We start from the raw sequence: 15,658 nt of genomic DNA on the forward strand, positions 1-15,658 counted from the left end.
GGGGCCGCACAATTATTTTCTCCCTTCCTGGCTGGCCCCAGTCACGTGCACTAGAGCACGGCTCCGGGACGTCCTCGGGCGCTCTCCGAGGGTACTTGTCTCCCGGTACCTCTCCGAAGACTCAACTCCAACATTCGATCCCGCTCCAAACAGCCGCCTCACGATGCCATCTCACCCGCCTTGCCCGGGATGACCCCCTCTTGGGCGCAGCTCGTGGATCGCTTTTGCCGCCAATATTTCCAACTGGAACCAGAGCTGGAATACCCCCCGGACCAGATTCTACGGCTGGCCGAGGTGCAAGATGCCATTTACGCGAGCCTCTTTGCAGACAGTGCGGTGCGGTGCGGGCCGCCGGAGAGATACCGGGCCAAGACACTCAAGGACCTAGTGACCCGGATCGAGGCTGCCATAGACGACTGGGACGAGCATGTGAGTGTCTCGTAGTCTGGCGCCCCGGTCCGCACCGTAGGCCTCATGACATGCCCTGATTCTGACTTGCTCGTAAGGCTGTCTCTGACCACCTCATGTCCACTCTCGCGCTGCTCCTCGCCAACCCGCTGCCCCCCGAGGAGGCGTCGGTGCAGGAAAGGTGCCACGTCACCTACCGTCTTCCGTTGTTGGCTTGCGCATCCCGTTGTGGCGACGGCAACGCACCCGGCATCACCCTCCTGGAGAAGCGCGCGCTCATATCCGCGGCCGGGACGACGGGGCTCCGCACCTGGGAGGCGGCGCTTCACCTCGGCCAGTATCTGTGCCTGAATCCAGGCGTTGTCGCTGGCAAACGCGTCCTGGAACTGGGCGCGGGCACGGGCTATCTGTCTATTCTGTGTGCCAAGTACCTGTCGTCTGCTCACGTCATCGCCTCGGATGGGTCTGACGACGTCATGAGCAACCTTGCCGACAACATGGCCCTTAACCACGTTCAAGACACGGCGCGCGTTAGCCTCGAAAACATCAAGTGGGGCCACGAGGACGGGCAGGTGAGCGGGGGGCCGCCTGTAGATGTCATACTCGGCGCCGACATTACCTACGACCGGAGCATGATCCCAGCGCTGGTCGAGACCCTGATGTATCTCCTGGGGCTGTATCCCGGCGTCGAGGCGTACATATCGGCGACACAACGCAACGAGCACACCTCTGCGGTGTTCCTGGGTGCCTGTCACGGCAACAGCCTCGACGTCGAAGATCTGCGGTTCCCGGTGCCGCCCAGACAGCAGCAAGACGGGCCGTTCTACGCCGACCAGGTTGCCATTCGAATCTGCAGGGTATCCAGGGCTTGATTCAAATTGGCTTGTTTGCATCCATATGCGTGCACGTGCCTGGCCCCGTATCACACTCCCGCGAAGCTGCTTGGGCCGGCGTAGCGCGAGCCAATGATTTCGCCGACGAGCAGCCTCGCCACCGCAAAAGAGCCTGGGCGCGCGCACGGGAATCGATCGAGGAGGGCATCTTACGCGAGGCCGGGTGAGGTCATACCGCTAGGACGCGTGTCGTCATAGCAAAACGACTGGACTTCATCTAAAGTGCCGCTCGACGGGCTTGCGTAAGCACCGTGAGGGCCCCCCCTGGCGATGAATGCATGCGAGATCCGGTACGAAGCGGTCTGGTCCAGCAAACTGGCTTGTCCTGGGGCTTTTTCGGCGGGGCCCCGTTTGGCGGAGACACGAGACGTAGCAGAATAAGCAAGCCGCAGGACTCTGCGTACAGATGTGCAGTAGATCACAGTATGAAGCCAACGGAGAGCATTAAGGCCAATGTTTCCTCCCTTGCACAGAGAGAATGTCTTTATACCGTATGTCGATACTGTACGAGCACCAGCACATGTAGAACTCAGCCTAAAGACGCCCTGGAATCGTGATGGGGGAGCCATGAGGTGGAAAGCGTGGTGGCACGGACTCCCGGCGGTGGAGCAGAAGCTTGAGCGGATGAAGTCATGGGCTCGAGGTCCGACCTCTGCGCGAGGAAAGGAGGGAGGCGTGGCCACGGGGAGAGTTGAAGGAAGGGGGGGGGTGGTGGGGAAAAGTCGAGGAGGCAAAGAATGGTCTCGATTCTTTTTCATTTACCCATGGTTTGGGCCGCTGTACTGTACAAATGAATACTCTGTAATATATTATCCGATGCTGCGGAAGCTTGAGATGGCGCATTCTTTGCATGCGAGACAGGCTTGTTGCGGCCTACCGTAGCCATTTTCTGTGCCCGGAACGTGGACATGACGACTTGGTTGATACTGTAGGCACTGTACATTGACTGCCGAACGTCAGAAGGCCACATGAATTTGCGTCGGATTGGGTTGGGTTGCCGGTGCTGTTGGTGCGAAGTGAGTTATCACAATAGGTATGCGCATCTCTGCACCATCAAGGAGCAAATACTGTACATGTCGACTTCGCTACTCAGCAAGGCATTGTCGTCATGGCGAGACTTTGTCTCGCGACTCCGGATGAATCACCAGGTAAGACGCAACACAGCACGCACACCACGGGGCGGACAGTGCGGGGGACGATCAAGCAATCTTGTCAAGTGCCTCCTCCCTGTCAGGGCCCTGTCAGGGATGAAGCAACGAGCAGGACGGTGGTGGATGCTGCTCCGTGCGCGGGCTGGCAGACGGCACGACGTCAGCGCGCGGGAGAGGGTGAGTGCCCCTGGAAGAGGAGGAGGAGGCGATGGCTTTGAGGGCGGCTGGAGGAGGAGAGCGTTTGAAGCTTCAGCAAAGGCAGTGTTACTCCATTGGGGTAAAGGAAGGAAGGAATCCGATGGTTGCATCTCGATTTTGACTCTGAACCCCCCCCCCCCGCATTTGGCTGCTGCACAAGGCCTAGCAGATGCAAAGCCATACAAATAGCAGTGCCAAGTCCGCCGGAAAAGGCTTTTACTGTAGAACTGAGATGGCCTCAACTTGCAATCCGGTCTCTCAGTCACCGTCGACTTATACCTTCCACTCTGCCCAAAACAAATCAGGCCCCTCCATTGAAATTGGCAATCTGCTCATATCATCATCCACGGTATCGCCTCCACCGCCCCTTGCAGTCGAGTTACATGCAACAGTCCGAAAAGGCTCCATTTTATTAAGCTCTCGCGGCCAGGGGGACCTCGCCTTTGGAAGCACATTCGTCGGAGAGGAGTGGGAAGAGGTAAACAAAAAAAAGGGACTTGTTAATAAGCCGCCTGCTGCGTTACGGCGTCTCTCGAGAAATCGACCTTTATCTTGTTCCTGCTGCTGCTCGAAGCAAAGAGACCGGGCCGTCAGTCAAGTCAATTCAGCGCCACATCCGCCTGCCGCACCCGACTCGGCGCAGCTGCATCGAGACTCCTGAATGGTCGGCGATATCATCTGTCAAACTTTCTTCCTGCTCGCCTGCACGTTGCCACGCTACGACGACGATAGGGACGAGCGCCGCAAACAGCCATTGCTTCTCCGCTGTGCTGCACGACTTGTGCCCGACCGCCAATTGATCGGCTCTGGCGCAGCTTTCGCCTTCCAGCGGCGTCAAGAGGGCGTCGAGAGGGCGTCAAGAGCATTCCGCGGTACGGAGTACCTCTGCCTTATCTCGCTTCAAGCCCTGGTGGCGACAGCAGATACAGCGGCACAGCCCCCACGGACTGCCCTGGAGGTGGACCCATTGTCGGCCGTCTCTCCGCCACCCACCGGTGCCGCCGGCGCCATCCATCCACTACAAACGACGTGGGAGGGCGCTATTTGCTCTGCTGCAGTTACTTCAACAAGTCGATGCCACCCTCCTGCTCCGTGGCCAAATCCATCGTCTTCTCCACCACGTTGTGCACGTTGTGGACGACCAAAATCAAATCCTCTCCTTCGGCGAAGCGCCCAACAAACTGAAATCACCCAATCGTCCGAATTCGGCCCCCTGTCCTTGCCCTTTTGTCGTGGCCTTGATTGCGCAACCACCTTGCCCGTGTCGTCACCGTCCTTCATTCAGCAAGAAATAAGGCAATCTAAAGGATCATCTTCCTTCTCCTTTCTTCACTCCTCCACGTTATCAGCTCAACTCCATCCACTCTTCCCCCTCGACCTCTTCTATTTTCGGCATCACCCACCCCCGGTTGACTTGCCTTCGTTTCCCGTCGCCGCCGACTCGCGCCTGCAACTAACCCTCTGCGCTAGCTTCCTGCTCCTGCTCCTCCTGCTCCTCCTCCTCCTCTTTTATTCCCCGCCTCTCCACACCTCCAGACTCTTGCCGTTGCATCGTCCTGCCATTCTTGCTCCGCCTTTCTCCTCCGCAATCTTCACAAACATTTATCGTCTCATCACGGCGCCGATTCCATCTGCCTGCTTGATCGATCCGTTGACGTCGGCATCCCGTCCCGCTTCCACACCAACAGAAGACCATAACATTCGCTGCCGTCTCTCAATCGCTAAGCAACTCCAACTTGTCTCTCTCAGCCTTTCACAACTTGCACAGCTCGAACTGGCCTTGGCTTCGGCGCCTCAACTGCCCGCCACAGATGCTCTGTGTCCTACCGCCGCCATCTCGACGCCAAACACTGGGCATTTCTACTCTCCACCCCTCATCACATCTAGCCAACATGTTGTCTCCGGACCAGGTGCCCGAATGCGTCTTTGCCCTGGAAGAATACATGCTTCTCCAGGAACAACACGAGGAGCTCTCCACCCACCTCCAGCAAATACGTCCCCGCCAGTCCTCGGTCAGCAGCATCTCCACCCGCTCCTCGAGCTCCTCGTCTTCCTACAGCCCACCATCGCCCAACCTGCCGTCCCGCACCAGCGGGCGGCACCACACAAGGCCAAGGGCGCGCTGCAGCGGGTGGCGGAAACCTGTATGCGGCCCCGTCGCCCTCGATACCATTATCGACGAGGAGACGCTGCACGAGATCTCGGCCGAGGAGCAGCGCCTGTTCGCCCTCAACGAGAGCATCAAGCGCGCCCTGACGGAGCTCCTCAACACCGACACGGTCCGCGGCGACAACTCAATGCGCATGTGGGCCCAGGCCCGCCTGATGGAAACGGAAAAAGAACTCCGGTCCGGACGTCGGAGACGGGGCTGTCCCGGGGCTGAGTGGTGATTTGATACGACAGTTAACTGTCGACGACGAGCGCGGCGTGAGCAAGCCCAAAAAGCGTTTTACTATCTTATTCCCTTTCCCATAATCATCATAATCACCACTGGCATGAGCAAAAGTCGGCGCATGTTTCATGTACTTTTTTTGTTCTCACTCGGTCACTCGTCGGCACCGTATGCACATCCTGGGCATATCATGCACGGAAAGCCTGGAGAGAGGCTGGTTGTCTGCAGAAAGCGAGCATGAAAGCGGCTGGGAAAAGGCGACTAGGCGTTGAGTCCGTCATGGTTTTTGGTGTACTGAATCATACAGCACGCTGTTCACGCTTGTGGAGCAGCAAAATCTATCGATACCAGCGCAATTCAGCTGCGAAGTTTCTGTAATGTTCCCTCCAATATCTCCATGCACGGGTTGCCTGCCAGCGAGCATGGAAGACGCATGCGAGCACACATACGCGTCGGCACACGAGGCAGCCCTTATCTGTCGCCCCGCATGCACGTCCGCAGACATGATTGTGGCTCTAGAACATGAAAGCCCTGGGTGTAGTCTGTAGAGCGTTGCACTCAATGCAGCATCCGTATGTACAGAGGGCTTCACAAAGGACCCGAGACGCGCACACACAGACACACTCGCGAACCCAGACGCCCGATGCACTGCGGTGTGGCGTGTCTCCCTGTCATTCGTCGGTCGGACGGGACCCTGGCCTTGGCTCCGGCGTCAACCTTGGCTCCGGCGTCAAGCCTTTGCCAAGAGACGGGGATGTGTGCCGTTGACTGCCCACGGACCTTGGCCATTGGTCTCTGCCACTTCCCCCGCACAAACTACTACTCCCGCCGTGACAGGACGAACGCTCGGCAGACTACATATGGCTAGGCGGAGGAGGTGCGAGTGCCTCGGAATGGTATCCTGGTTCTTTTGCACAATGACCTTGCCGCTCCACTTTCTGTTGGTGGGGAGGCGCGCTGGATGCCCTCGGTGCCTCGCCAGCTGCCTGTAATGGGTGGCGAAATCGATACTTGCAGCAGGCACTCTGCCGGCAAAGGGCATTCCGGGCGGGTGTGCCGACCTAGGTATATGTGCCGTGGGCGGTTTCACATGATGCATTTCTGCTTAATTTGTAGGGTTCCTCGTTGATCTTTGATCTGCTCCCGGAAAATGCGACAGCGGCAAGGCACAGGCACAGGCACAGGCACAGGCACAAGGGCACGCGACCATCAAAGTACCCCGGAGCGGGCGCGACGTCGTGAGGTACGGGTTCAACAAAGGCCACATGGCGGCTGACGGGATTGACAATCAAGACAGTGAAGAGGCTGCGCGAGAAATGGCTTGCATATGCCGTGTCTTGCCGCACTTGGCCGCAAGCTAAAACATGTCGTCATTCCATCTGCCGATAGGAGACGGAGAGCCCTTCGGGTCGGAATATCTATTATGCGCCGGCAAGTCGTCTCCTCGTCGCGCTCGCATAAACCCTGCGGCGCACGTGGGAAAGCTAGCTTGGTAGGGATCGACTTGCAGACGTTGTCGGCAGTCGTCCTTCTCTGCTCATCTCGACGACCTCTTCGTCGGCATACCCGTCATCACCGGCTGCTAGCACACGACTGCCCCAAACGACTGTCACGAACGACTGCCTGAAAACGCGCCTCGAAACGACTGCTCGCAGCCGACGCCCGCCATGTCAGTCCTGCTCGAGACCAGCGTCGGCGACATCGTCATCGACCTGCTCGTCGACCATGCGCCGAAGCTATGCGAAAAGTAAACACGCCTCCCCTCAATTTCCCTCGCCACTCCGCCGGCTAACACATGCCCCAGCTTCCTGAAGCTGTGCAAGGCCAAATACTACAACTTCTCCCCCGTGCACTCGGTCCAAAAGAACTTTTCCTTCCAGACGGGTGATCCTCTCGGCCCCCTGTCCCAACAATCAGACGGCGGCTCTTCCATCTGGGGCCACGTCTCTACGGACCCATCCCTTCGCACCTTTCCCGCCTTCTTCCACCCCAAGCTCAAGCATCTCGAACGAGGCACCGTCAGCATGGCCACGGCCCCGCTCACCGCAGACCCGGACACGCGTGTCGCGGGCTCGCAGTTCATCATCACCCTCGGCGAGGACACGGACTACTTGGACGGCAGGGCTGCCATCTTCGGCAAGGTTGTCGAGGGCTTCGATGCCTTGGAGAAGATCAACGAGGCCATCGTCGACGACAAGGGCTACCCCCTCATCGACATCCGCATCAAGCATACCGTCGTGCTCGACGACCCTTATCCAGACCCCCCGGGCTTGAGAGAGCCCAGCTCGAGTCCGCCCCCGACGGCAGAGCAGGCCAAGACGATTCGAATCGCCGACGAGGCAGCTCTGCACGCAGATGACGGCTTCGACGAAGAGGAGCTTGAGCGCCGGCGCCGCGACAGAGAAGCCAAGGCCCAGGCGCTGACATTGGAGATGATGGGCGATCTGCCCTTTGCCGAGGTCAAGCCGCCGGAAAACGTTCTCTTCGTGTGCAAGTTGAACCCCGTCACGACGGACGAGGACCTGGAGCTCATCTTTGGACGCTTCGGCAAGATTCTCAGCTGCGAAGTCATCCGGGATCAAAAGACGGGCGACAGCCTGCAGTATGCATTCATCGAGTACCAGGACAAGTCGTCGTGTGAAGGGGCCTATTTCAAGATGCAGGGCGTCCTCATTGACGACCGGAGGATACACGTTGACTTCTCGCAAAGCGTCAGCAGACTGAGCGATGTGTGGAGAAAGGACACCAACAACAAGCGCAAAACGAATGCCTCACGTGGGGGTTGGGGCGGCGTGCAGGAACTGGAGAAGCGACGACAGTACCGCGCTCAGGCAGACAGGACCACGGACAACAAGTATGGTATGGTCTACGGCCAAGAGGAGATGAAGGGACGGCACGAGCGTGGCGGCCGTGACCGACAAGGGGACGACCAACGTCCACGCGGCGGAGAACGGGATTCTGGAACCACGAGACGTCGGCCAAGTCGGAGTCGGAGCCCGCCAAGGCGAGACAGGAGCAACGATAGAAGGAGAGACGGCGAAAAGGCCGATCTGGATCGCAGAGACAGGGACCGGCACTACGACCGCCGCCGCAATGATTCGTATCGGTCGACACGGTGATGCTCGCCGACTCAGTGCTGGACCACGAGATCAAGGGCCAAAGGAGACGGCGCCTCGACAGCCATTGTCTCGCCCCCCTTCCCTTCCTCTGTTGACATCACAGGCAGGTGGAGCACAAACCATCCGCTGTTCATGATATACTGCTCAAGGCATCTGGCAAGGCTGGCGGGCGTCACCAGGGTACGGAGTCAAAGCTGTGTCTGCTGCTGGTGACATGGTCGCACATTACTCGTATGGCACGTCTTGCACTCGTCCAATCCCTCACGGGTCAAGGAACTGCAGAAGCTCGTCGGACGACAGCTGTCTCATTCCTCACGCCGTGCGCTCAAACGGTTCCGGCTCTCGTGCCAAAGGAAAGTTGCCAGCTGTCTAGCACTATGTTCTGCAGCCTGCAAGGGGGCCAATGTGTAACTGCAACCCTCTCGTTCAGGATCTCGCTGCAATCCCGCTGCTGCGTCGAATGCTTCGCTTCTAAACCATCGCGCCCCCGGCGCCGTCGATGAATCTGCTTTGCCCTCTAGGCAAATTTCTTGTGCGTCTAGGGTCATGAAGCCAAGGGCTGCGCCGTGGGCGCCACCAACGAACTTCGGCAACGGGTCATGATTCTCATCGTCTTGGGCTCGAGGATCTTTTCTATTAGTCCAAGCGTAATGAACGGTGCCTCTTCCGAGTTGGTAACGCATCTAGCACCGCGGTCATCTTCAACAGGAAGACGCCAGCCGTTGGGAAACGGGTGATACAGACTAATGCTACTTTTCTCGTGCTGCTGAAACCGTCACCGTTTCCCGACGTATCAATGAGTTTGGCATCTGCAGAGGCATGCTGGCAAAGGCTAGCCGCTGCGCTCGTTGCACAGGGCCGAGTAACGCACCTCAGAGGCTCCAGGCGGTGCTCGCTTGCGAATCGTTGCATGTGTCACTAACTGCGGCGTCCGCCTTTCCCTGGCAGACTGAGGCCAACTTGACGTGCCGCAACTCAACCATCTCTCATCCGACCTCGGCGTCGGGCCAGGCAACGGGACTCTGTGCGCCGTCGGTGTCTCCTTGCTGCAGCCGGAGCCGGTGCTCCTTTGCATCGGCGTCAGGCCCTCGCCTCACCACAAAGACAGCGACCCAAACCACGTCGTCGAACCGTGCGCAGGTCAGTAATGCCGCCATGACTTGCCTTAGCGCAGGGGGAGCCAGATGTGCCCCCCGGCAGCCTCGATCCTCGGCCCAATCGCCAGTACCGCAGACGTTGCACCTCGGCTGACTGCGCAGTCGGCGTGGTACGAAACGCGGGCCAGTCGGACGCTCGGGTCCCTCGTAGCCGGCCTGTAAATCCACGGGGGAGAGAAGGGACAGTGGGAGGGGGAGAGGCATTCTGCGCCGGCCGCCTGCTAGACACGACGTATATCGTCACGCCATGGCAGACGCCTGAGTCCTCGGGCGGCCTGGTCCTCGCTTTCTGGCGGAGCTTCGACACTGCGCCGCAGACGAACAGTGCCGTCGACACTTCTCACTGGTCATACGCGGCGAAACGCCGTGCCTGGGTTGGCAGAGGCACCAACAAGAAGCAAATTCATTAGCTGGCTACCCGACTACGCAGCAAGCGTCATGTCGAGTGCGTCCCTCCCGATGCTCCGAGAAGCGCGGTGTGATTGATCAGGGCAGGGTCAATATCCAGCCACTATGTGCTCTAGGCGAGCAGAGACCCCAACGCTGCCACTGGTCGATCCGGGCGACCCAACCCGATGAGTCGCTGAAAAGATGGGCATGGCGTCGCTCTCACCGGCAGGTGAGACAGTTGTAAGGCGGACGGGGCTTTCGACACCTACAGGCAAGCATCCTCCCATGTCAAGACCCGTCTGTCTGCCTTGAAGAGACGGTTGTCCAAGTCGTCCCAAGGATGTGAGGCCGCTCACGACAGGACTCGTCGTGGGGCGGGTGTCTTGTTGAACGTGCTCAGGCAAACAGGCAATCCTTAGCGTAAGGCGCCTTGTGGGCCGCGTTGACGAGATCACTGGTCGTCTACGAGTCTGAGCTTATGTGGCTGATGCTCATCATCGGACGGAGCCAACAGCCAAGCACCAACGGGCCGCTGGATAGGCAACCGAGCGCTCTGTTCCAACGACCATCAAGGGATAAACAACAGCACACCCCCCTTGCTGTCCAGTGATAAGGATGGGGGTCCTCCAACCCAAGGCTGCGATATCGCTGCAGGGCCCAATTCCGTCTTCAGGTGGCGGACTCAGTAACGTGCAGCAGGGCTCGCTAGCCTGCTTGGCCTGCAGCCCGTATCGTCAGTGACGACACTGTGTTGGAGCCGAGAAGCGTCTGGCGTCCGGTTTGACGGAGCACCACCGGTAATCGGTCGACGACGATGCTAAAATTACAACATGGCGCCAGTAGTTCCTTGCGGCTGCTTGCCCTTCACGCGTCGGCGAGGGCACAACACCTTTGGTGTTGCGCACCAGATTGCGTCGAGACAGAATTCGGACGCAGCAACAACTCGCTGCTCCTGGCGTAACTCGTGGCGTCAAATCAGTGCACCACGCCTTGCTACACGCGAGGGCAGGGCCAGAGTGAGCGAGCTGCCAACCTTGGGTGGCGCCTTTGCGCCTGTACGACCGCGAGATGTCGGGCTTGGGCTAGCCGTCGAACAAGGCCATGGGGTGACAAACCCCGTGTGCCCTTTTCCTCTTCTTACTGGGTCTTGACCCTGGGCTGGTCGGAGTTAAGCGTCGAGAGAACACTGAAGGGACTTGAGGCTGAAAGATGCGCAGCCAAGCATCTCAGACCCGGCTTAGGTACCAACTCGCAGAGACCTGAGTCGCCGCTGAGAGCAAGACGCTCGTGTTTCTACCCATGCGGCTCATCACCGCTGATCCTCTCGACAAAGAGGACTCTCACGGTGCAAGTCGGCTGTCAACGTCCCTCCCGGGGCAGGGCTTGGAGGCTGGCCCTGACGGAGGAGAGGGCAAAGCCTCCGCCGTTTGTCTGAGCAGCACGTGTCCCATCTGCAACCTCGCACCGACCGCTCGGCGACGAATGCGCCACTTAGCGTGTAAACGACTCAGCAACATGACCCACCCTCTTCCTTTTATACCCGTCTTGGGGGGGTTATTATCTCGCCGACATGCCGGGGCGTTTGGCCGCACACCATAGATGCAGCCCATGAAGATCCGCACGGGGGTTTGTCTTCTCGTCTCCCCTCTTCTTGACGAAATCGACACTGTTGGGCTCGGTTACACGGCAAAAGGTAGCGGAGGCATCTGCTGCTGCATACCCCCCCTCCCCTGACGAGCGAGCCCTGAGGTGCATGACACCTGTTGACGTTTGTGCGTTTGGAGGTCCAGCCAGGACCTTTGCAGGGGGGCGTGGCGTGTGTTGCTTGGGCCGCGATCTCGTACGACGGCGTGCAGTCCACAGGGGCATCCTCCGGCCGTCATACATATGACGATGAGGGTGGTGTGCTGCATCCTGCTCGTCTGGCTTCACATGGGCCGTTGGCGAGCTGTGCTGAAAGCTGGAGCTTATCTTGATACTGGCCTTTACTCTATGGACTCGTGGTGATGCTGAAACGAGCAGACGGCGGCGAGGCAGGAGACTGAAGGAGAGTCGGAGGGCATGGCCGAAGTGGAGGCAGGACGTCTCCAGGCACAACAGACGAGTCTACACGATCGAGGCGGTGTCTCCCACAAGTGCCCAGCCGGGATGAGGCGTGTACCCGCCCGAGGTTCGGAGGGTGGAGCCATGATTGCCACGGAGCTTCAGAGAGTGGAGTGATGATTGTCAGGGCCAATGAAGTGCCGACCAGCTCAGGCGAGGAGCCGGGGGGGAGGGGGCATATGCTCCTAGTCAGCCGCGGCGAACTGCGGCTGTGGTAATCGCTCGAGAGAGGAGAAGAGATCGTCGTGGGGGGAGGGAGAGGGAGAGACTGGGGGGAGGGGTGCGCGTGTGTGTTGTTTCGACAGGGCCGCCGTCTCAAAATGTCTGAGACGATGAGAACTTTAATCAGATTGGCCGGCGGCATGAAGCGTCAACCGAATCCAACGTCCAAGCAATCTTCTCGGCCGAGTTGCCCTGTCCGTTGTATGTCTGGATGCCATGCGCCGGACCCTCGTCTCCCTGCAGTTACACGACCATGGCCTGTTCGTCCCCCCTCTTCGTCTTTTCCTCTTCCAACAAGGCCTCGGGGACCAACGAGGATACTTACTCCCCCTCAACGGGTGTCTGTGTCTATGTGTGAACTCCCCGCTACAATCGCAGGGTGGCGGATGTGAATCGTGGTGTGAGCAAAGGGGGTCGGGGTCCCGGGGCAAGGAGAAGAAGCTGGCAAGTGACGTATGCCGTGTACCGGGAGGCACGTTCAGAGAGCTGGCACCGTTTCTCAGACACCCAGTCACTTTTGCTTATCTACAGGCGGTCTCTTTGTCCAATCTAGAGTTGGGGAGGGGGGGATACAGGAAGGACGGACGACAGACGGGAACCGTTGCAAATCGCCGGCAAAGCGCCAGAGCCAGGGGGGTGGGGGGTGTGGCGGGAAAGCAGATGTCTATGCAAACAGAGCCGGAGCATCGGACTGACTGCAACGGACAGGCTCAGGTCGGGGGCGGCCAGAGTCGTACACGAGGGGGGGAGCAAGTGCAACGACATGACGGAGCTACCAGATGCTGCCCTGAGCCGACCGTACGTCTCCTCTCTCTGCGTTTCCCCCCTTTGACGTCTATCAAGCACCCGTCTCTCCGGTTCCTCAAGTATCGACTGCGAGGAGCCCAGCGGTGATCCCCTCCCCCTGTCGTTTCCAATCTGGCACGCCACTCGTATGCGCAGAGAGCAGCGAGAGTGGGGGCACACACAGACGAGGCAACAGAGGACCTTCTTCTTCTTCTTCTTCTTCTTCTACTTCTACCCCCCCCCCCCCTTTCGTCGTTTGGTCAGCAGCAGCAGCCCTGCGGCGGACACACGGTTCGTCTCTGGTGAGGGCAACACATGGACACCACACACACCTGTCAGTTGATAAACACCCCCCACCCCCCTCCTCACCGATTAAGGCGGGAGAGAGAGTTGGCGGGCTCGCAAGCAAACGCAGACAACGAGTACTAAAGTCCGCCTTCCCGTGCTTGAAAAGGGAAAACCCGCCGTTGACGGGAGTGAACGAGCCTTTGGAAAGGGGAGGGGGGAAATAAGAAAAGAGAGAGAGAGAAAGAGCCTTTTGTTTATCGAGCTTTGATCGGTGATCTGCTTGCCCTCAGCTCGTGCCCCCCCTTTTTACCTCGTCCTCTTTCACTGTCCCCTTGACCCCCCGCACAGCCTCATCGCCCTGCAAACGCCTTTGGGCGGCGAAGGCTCGAAATTTATCGACCCGGCAACAGCTTTTTTTCATTTACTTCGCCACCATGGTCCCCACGGCCTGTTTCCCCACGAGCGCGGCCGCCAGGCGATACCAGCCGCGCACACCATATCTCCCGTCGTACGTGGAGCGCAGCAGGGCGATTGAGCACCGCGAACCGAACTGCACTGCCATGATGCCTGACGGGGCGGATGACACGACGTCCCAGAGGAAGCGGATCTCTGTTGCGGTGAGAAGATATCCCGTCTTGCTTGCGTCGTCTTGCTGCGCTGTTGCTTGACCCTCCCCCTTTCCTCCCCCTCTGGAACGCCCAACCCTGATAAATGGATGACGGGAGCTAATGGAAGTGGGCGAGGATAGTGTGGCCGTTGTCGCAAGAGAAAGATTCGATGCAGCGGAGACGCAGGAAACGGCATTCCCTGCGTCAACTGCAGAAATGCCGGCTCCGAGTCTTGCCGGTTCCTACGTGTATGCGTCCGATGCCTTGCTTACCCTTTCCTTGCCTTATCTCCATTGCACTCGTTATGGCGGGACAAGACGCCGTGAGGAATTACAAGCTTACCTCTCTCCCCCCTTTAAGGTCTTATCTGAAGAAGTTCCGGCCAAGGGAGACTTTTCGTACAATCTCGACGCCTCGCGCCTCGTCCAGGCCCGCGGGTCCTCGGCCGTGCCGATTCTGAGCCTGAGTGCCTACACGGACGGCGGCTTGGGGCTTGCTGAGAACACGGCCTTGTCTGGCTACCGAGGAGCGGGCAGTGGAGCTGGTGGAGGAGGCGGCGCTTGTGCGGCCAGCTCGTACAGTAGCAGCGGCGGCGGCAGCAAGCACTATCATGCTTCCACCATGGGATGGGGCAGCGGGTATGCCGACGATCCAGGCGTGGATTACACCATGTGCCCGCCGTCGTTCCAGACCGTGGCCGACACTTCCTACCTGGCGACGCCTTACCGCCTGGCCTCTGGCACGCCTTCGGCGAAGCAGCCAGGCGGACCGCTCCTGTTCGTGGATGCCGAGAGCCCCTTTGCGTACGGCAACGTGTCGACCGCCGCCGCCGCCGTGGCGGGAATGCGGCAGCGGCCCGGTGCGGATACGGGGGGTTTAGCGTTTCAGAGCTTGGCCAGCCCGGGCCAGTCTCGCTCGCTGAACGGCACCGGCACGCATAGGATGCCCGGGGAAGCTCGAGGGCTGCCCGTTCCCGGCCCCGGCCCCGGTCCGCAGCCGCCGCCTTCGCCGTACTCGACGGACGGCGCCACGGCGGCAGCGGCATCGGCATCGGCAGACTACAGGAGGAATCCGCAGCAGGCGGCAGCAGCGATGGACTCGTCGTCTTCATCGTCGTCGGCGGTGAGCGGCGGATACCACGGCTTCGAAAGCGCCCAGCTGCCGTATGGAAGCCAGAGCATGGCCGGGCAGATGAGCCGGGCGGGCGACGTGTTTGTGACGGCGGCGTCGTCAGGGCTGTTGCCGGGCGCCGAGGGGTCTCTGCGGGCGTCGTCGGGACCTGAGACGGGATACAGTGCGCTTTCGGAGTCGGCTTTCCCCCAGAACAACCATCATCAACACCATCAACACCATCATCACCATCACAACCAACACCCGCAACGTCCTCGCCAGCCTCACCAGTCCGCTTCGACAGCCGACTCCGGCTCGACGAGAATGCCCCCCCCCCACGACAACGGCCAACCGTCGTACATCTTCCACCGCCGGCAGCAGCAGCAGCAGCAGCAGCAGAGCGGAAGCGCCCACGAGGGGTGCATCATTGCCGCAGATGCGGGCGCGGACAAGGGAGGGGCTGCAGGGGACGGCAGACAGCCACCGTCGTCGGTCAAGATGCGGGCTTGAGTCTGTTGTTGGCGGGAGGGCAAGGGTGACGGGGCCAACAAGGGGGAGGGCCAACGGGATAAGGGGTTTTTATGTCATTATTTTTGACCTTTTCTTTTTTATTGCGGTCCAGGCCTCTACGGAGACTACCGCCAGGTCTTTTGAGTGTGTTTATTCTCCCTTTTTTCATGCATTTGCAATCTCCTTCTTTTCGTGTCTGATGCTTCTTCCATCGTCCTCTGCACGTCGGCGGGAGCCTCGACGGCCCGCCTTCAAGGCTGTTGGACGCAAACCTGCCCCCTCCTGTTGGACCCCAGACAGACGGGACGGACGGGGGTCTTGCC

The 15,658-nt window shown here is 59.6% G+C and overlaps 4 protein-coding genes across 4 annotated transcripts; all 4 read left to right on the forward strand.

Annotated features, from left to right (window-relative positions):
* Positions 1-189: 189 nt before the first annotated feature.
* HRG_10815 (lysine methyltransferase domain-containing protein) lies at positions 190-1,280 on the forward strand (the record flags this gene model as incomplete). The annotated part of the gene is made up of 2 exons (XM_044869285.1): positions 190-429; positions 507-1,280. The coding sequence occupies 2 exons, from the start codon at positions 190-192 to the stop codon at positions 1,278-1,280; spliced, it is 1,014 nt and encodes a 337-aa protein (XP_044715634.1).
* A 3,262-nt stretch (positions 1,281-4,542) lies between these two features.
* HRG_10816 (uncharacterized protein) lies at positions 4,543-5,040 on the forward strand (the record flags this gene model as incomplete). The annotated part of the gene is made up of 1 exon (XM_044869286.1): positions 4,543-5,040. One exon carries the CDS (start codon positions 4,543-4,545, stop codon positions 5,038-5,040), a length of 498 nt encoding a protein of 165 aa, XP_044715635.1.
* A 1,669-nt stretch (positions 5,041-6,709) lies between these two features.
* HRG_10817 (cyclophilin type peptidyl-prolyl cis-trans isomerase/CLD domain-containing protein) lies at positions 6,710-8,161 on the forward strand (the record flags this gene model as incomplete). The annotated part of the gene is made up of 6 exons (XM_044869287.1): positions 6,710-6,789; positions 6,847-7,060; positions 7,121-7,771; positions 7,841-7,935; positions 8,014-8,046; positions 8,104-8,161. 6 exons carry the CDS (start codon positions 6,710-6,712, stop codon positions 8,159-8,161), a joined length of 1,131 nt encoding a protein of 376 aa, XP_044715636.1.
* A 5,380-nt stretch (positions 8,162-13,541) lies between these two features.
* On the forward strand, positions 13,542-15,335 carry HRG_10818 (uncharacterized protein; the record flags this gene model as incomplete). Its single annotated transcript, XM_044869288.1, has 2 exons — positions 13,542-13,724; positions 14,076-15,335. 2 exons carry the CDS (start codon positions 13,542-13,544, stop codon positions 15,333-15,335), a joined length of 1,443 nt encoding a protein of 480 aa, XP_044715637.1.
* Between the last annotated feature and the right edge of the window lie 323 nt (positions 15,336-15,658).

Source organism: Hirsutella rhossiliensis (assembly GCF_020360975.1).
Source record: "Hirsutella rhossiliensis strain HR02 chromosome Unknown scaffold00017, whole genome shotgun sequence".
Lineage (NCBI taxonomy): Eukaryota > Fungi > Ascomycota > Sordariomycetes > Hypocreales > Ophiocordycipitaceae > Hirsutella > Hirsutella rhossiliensis.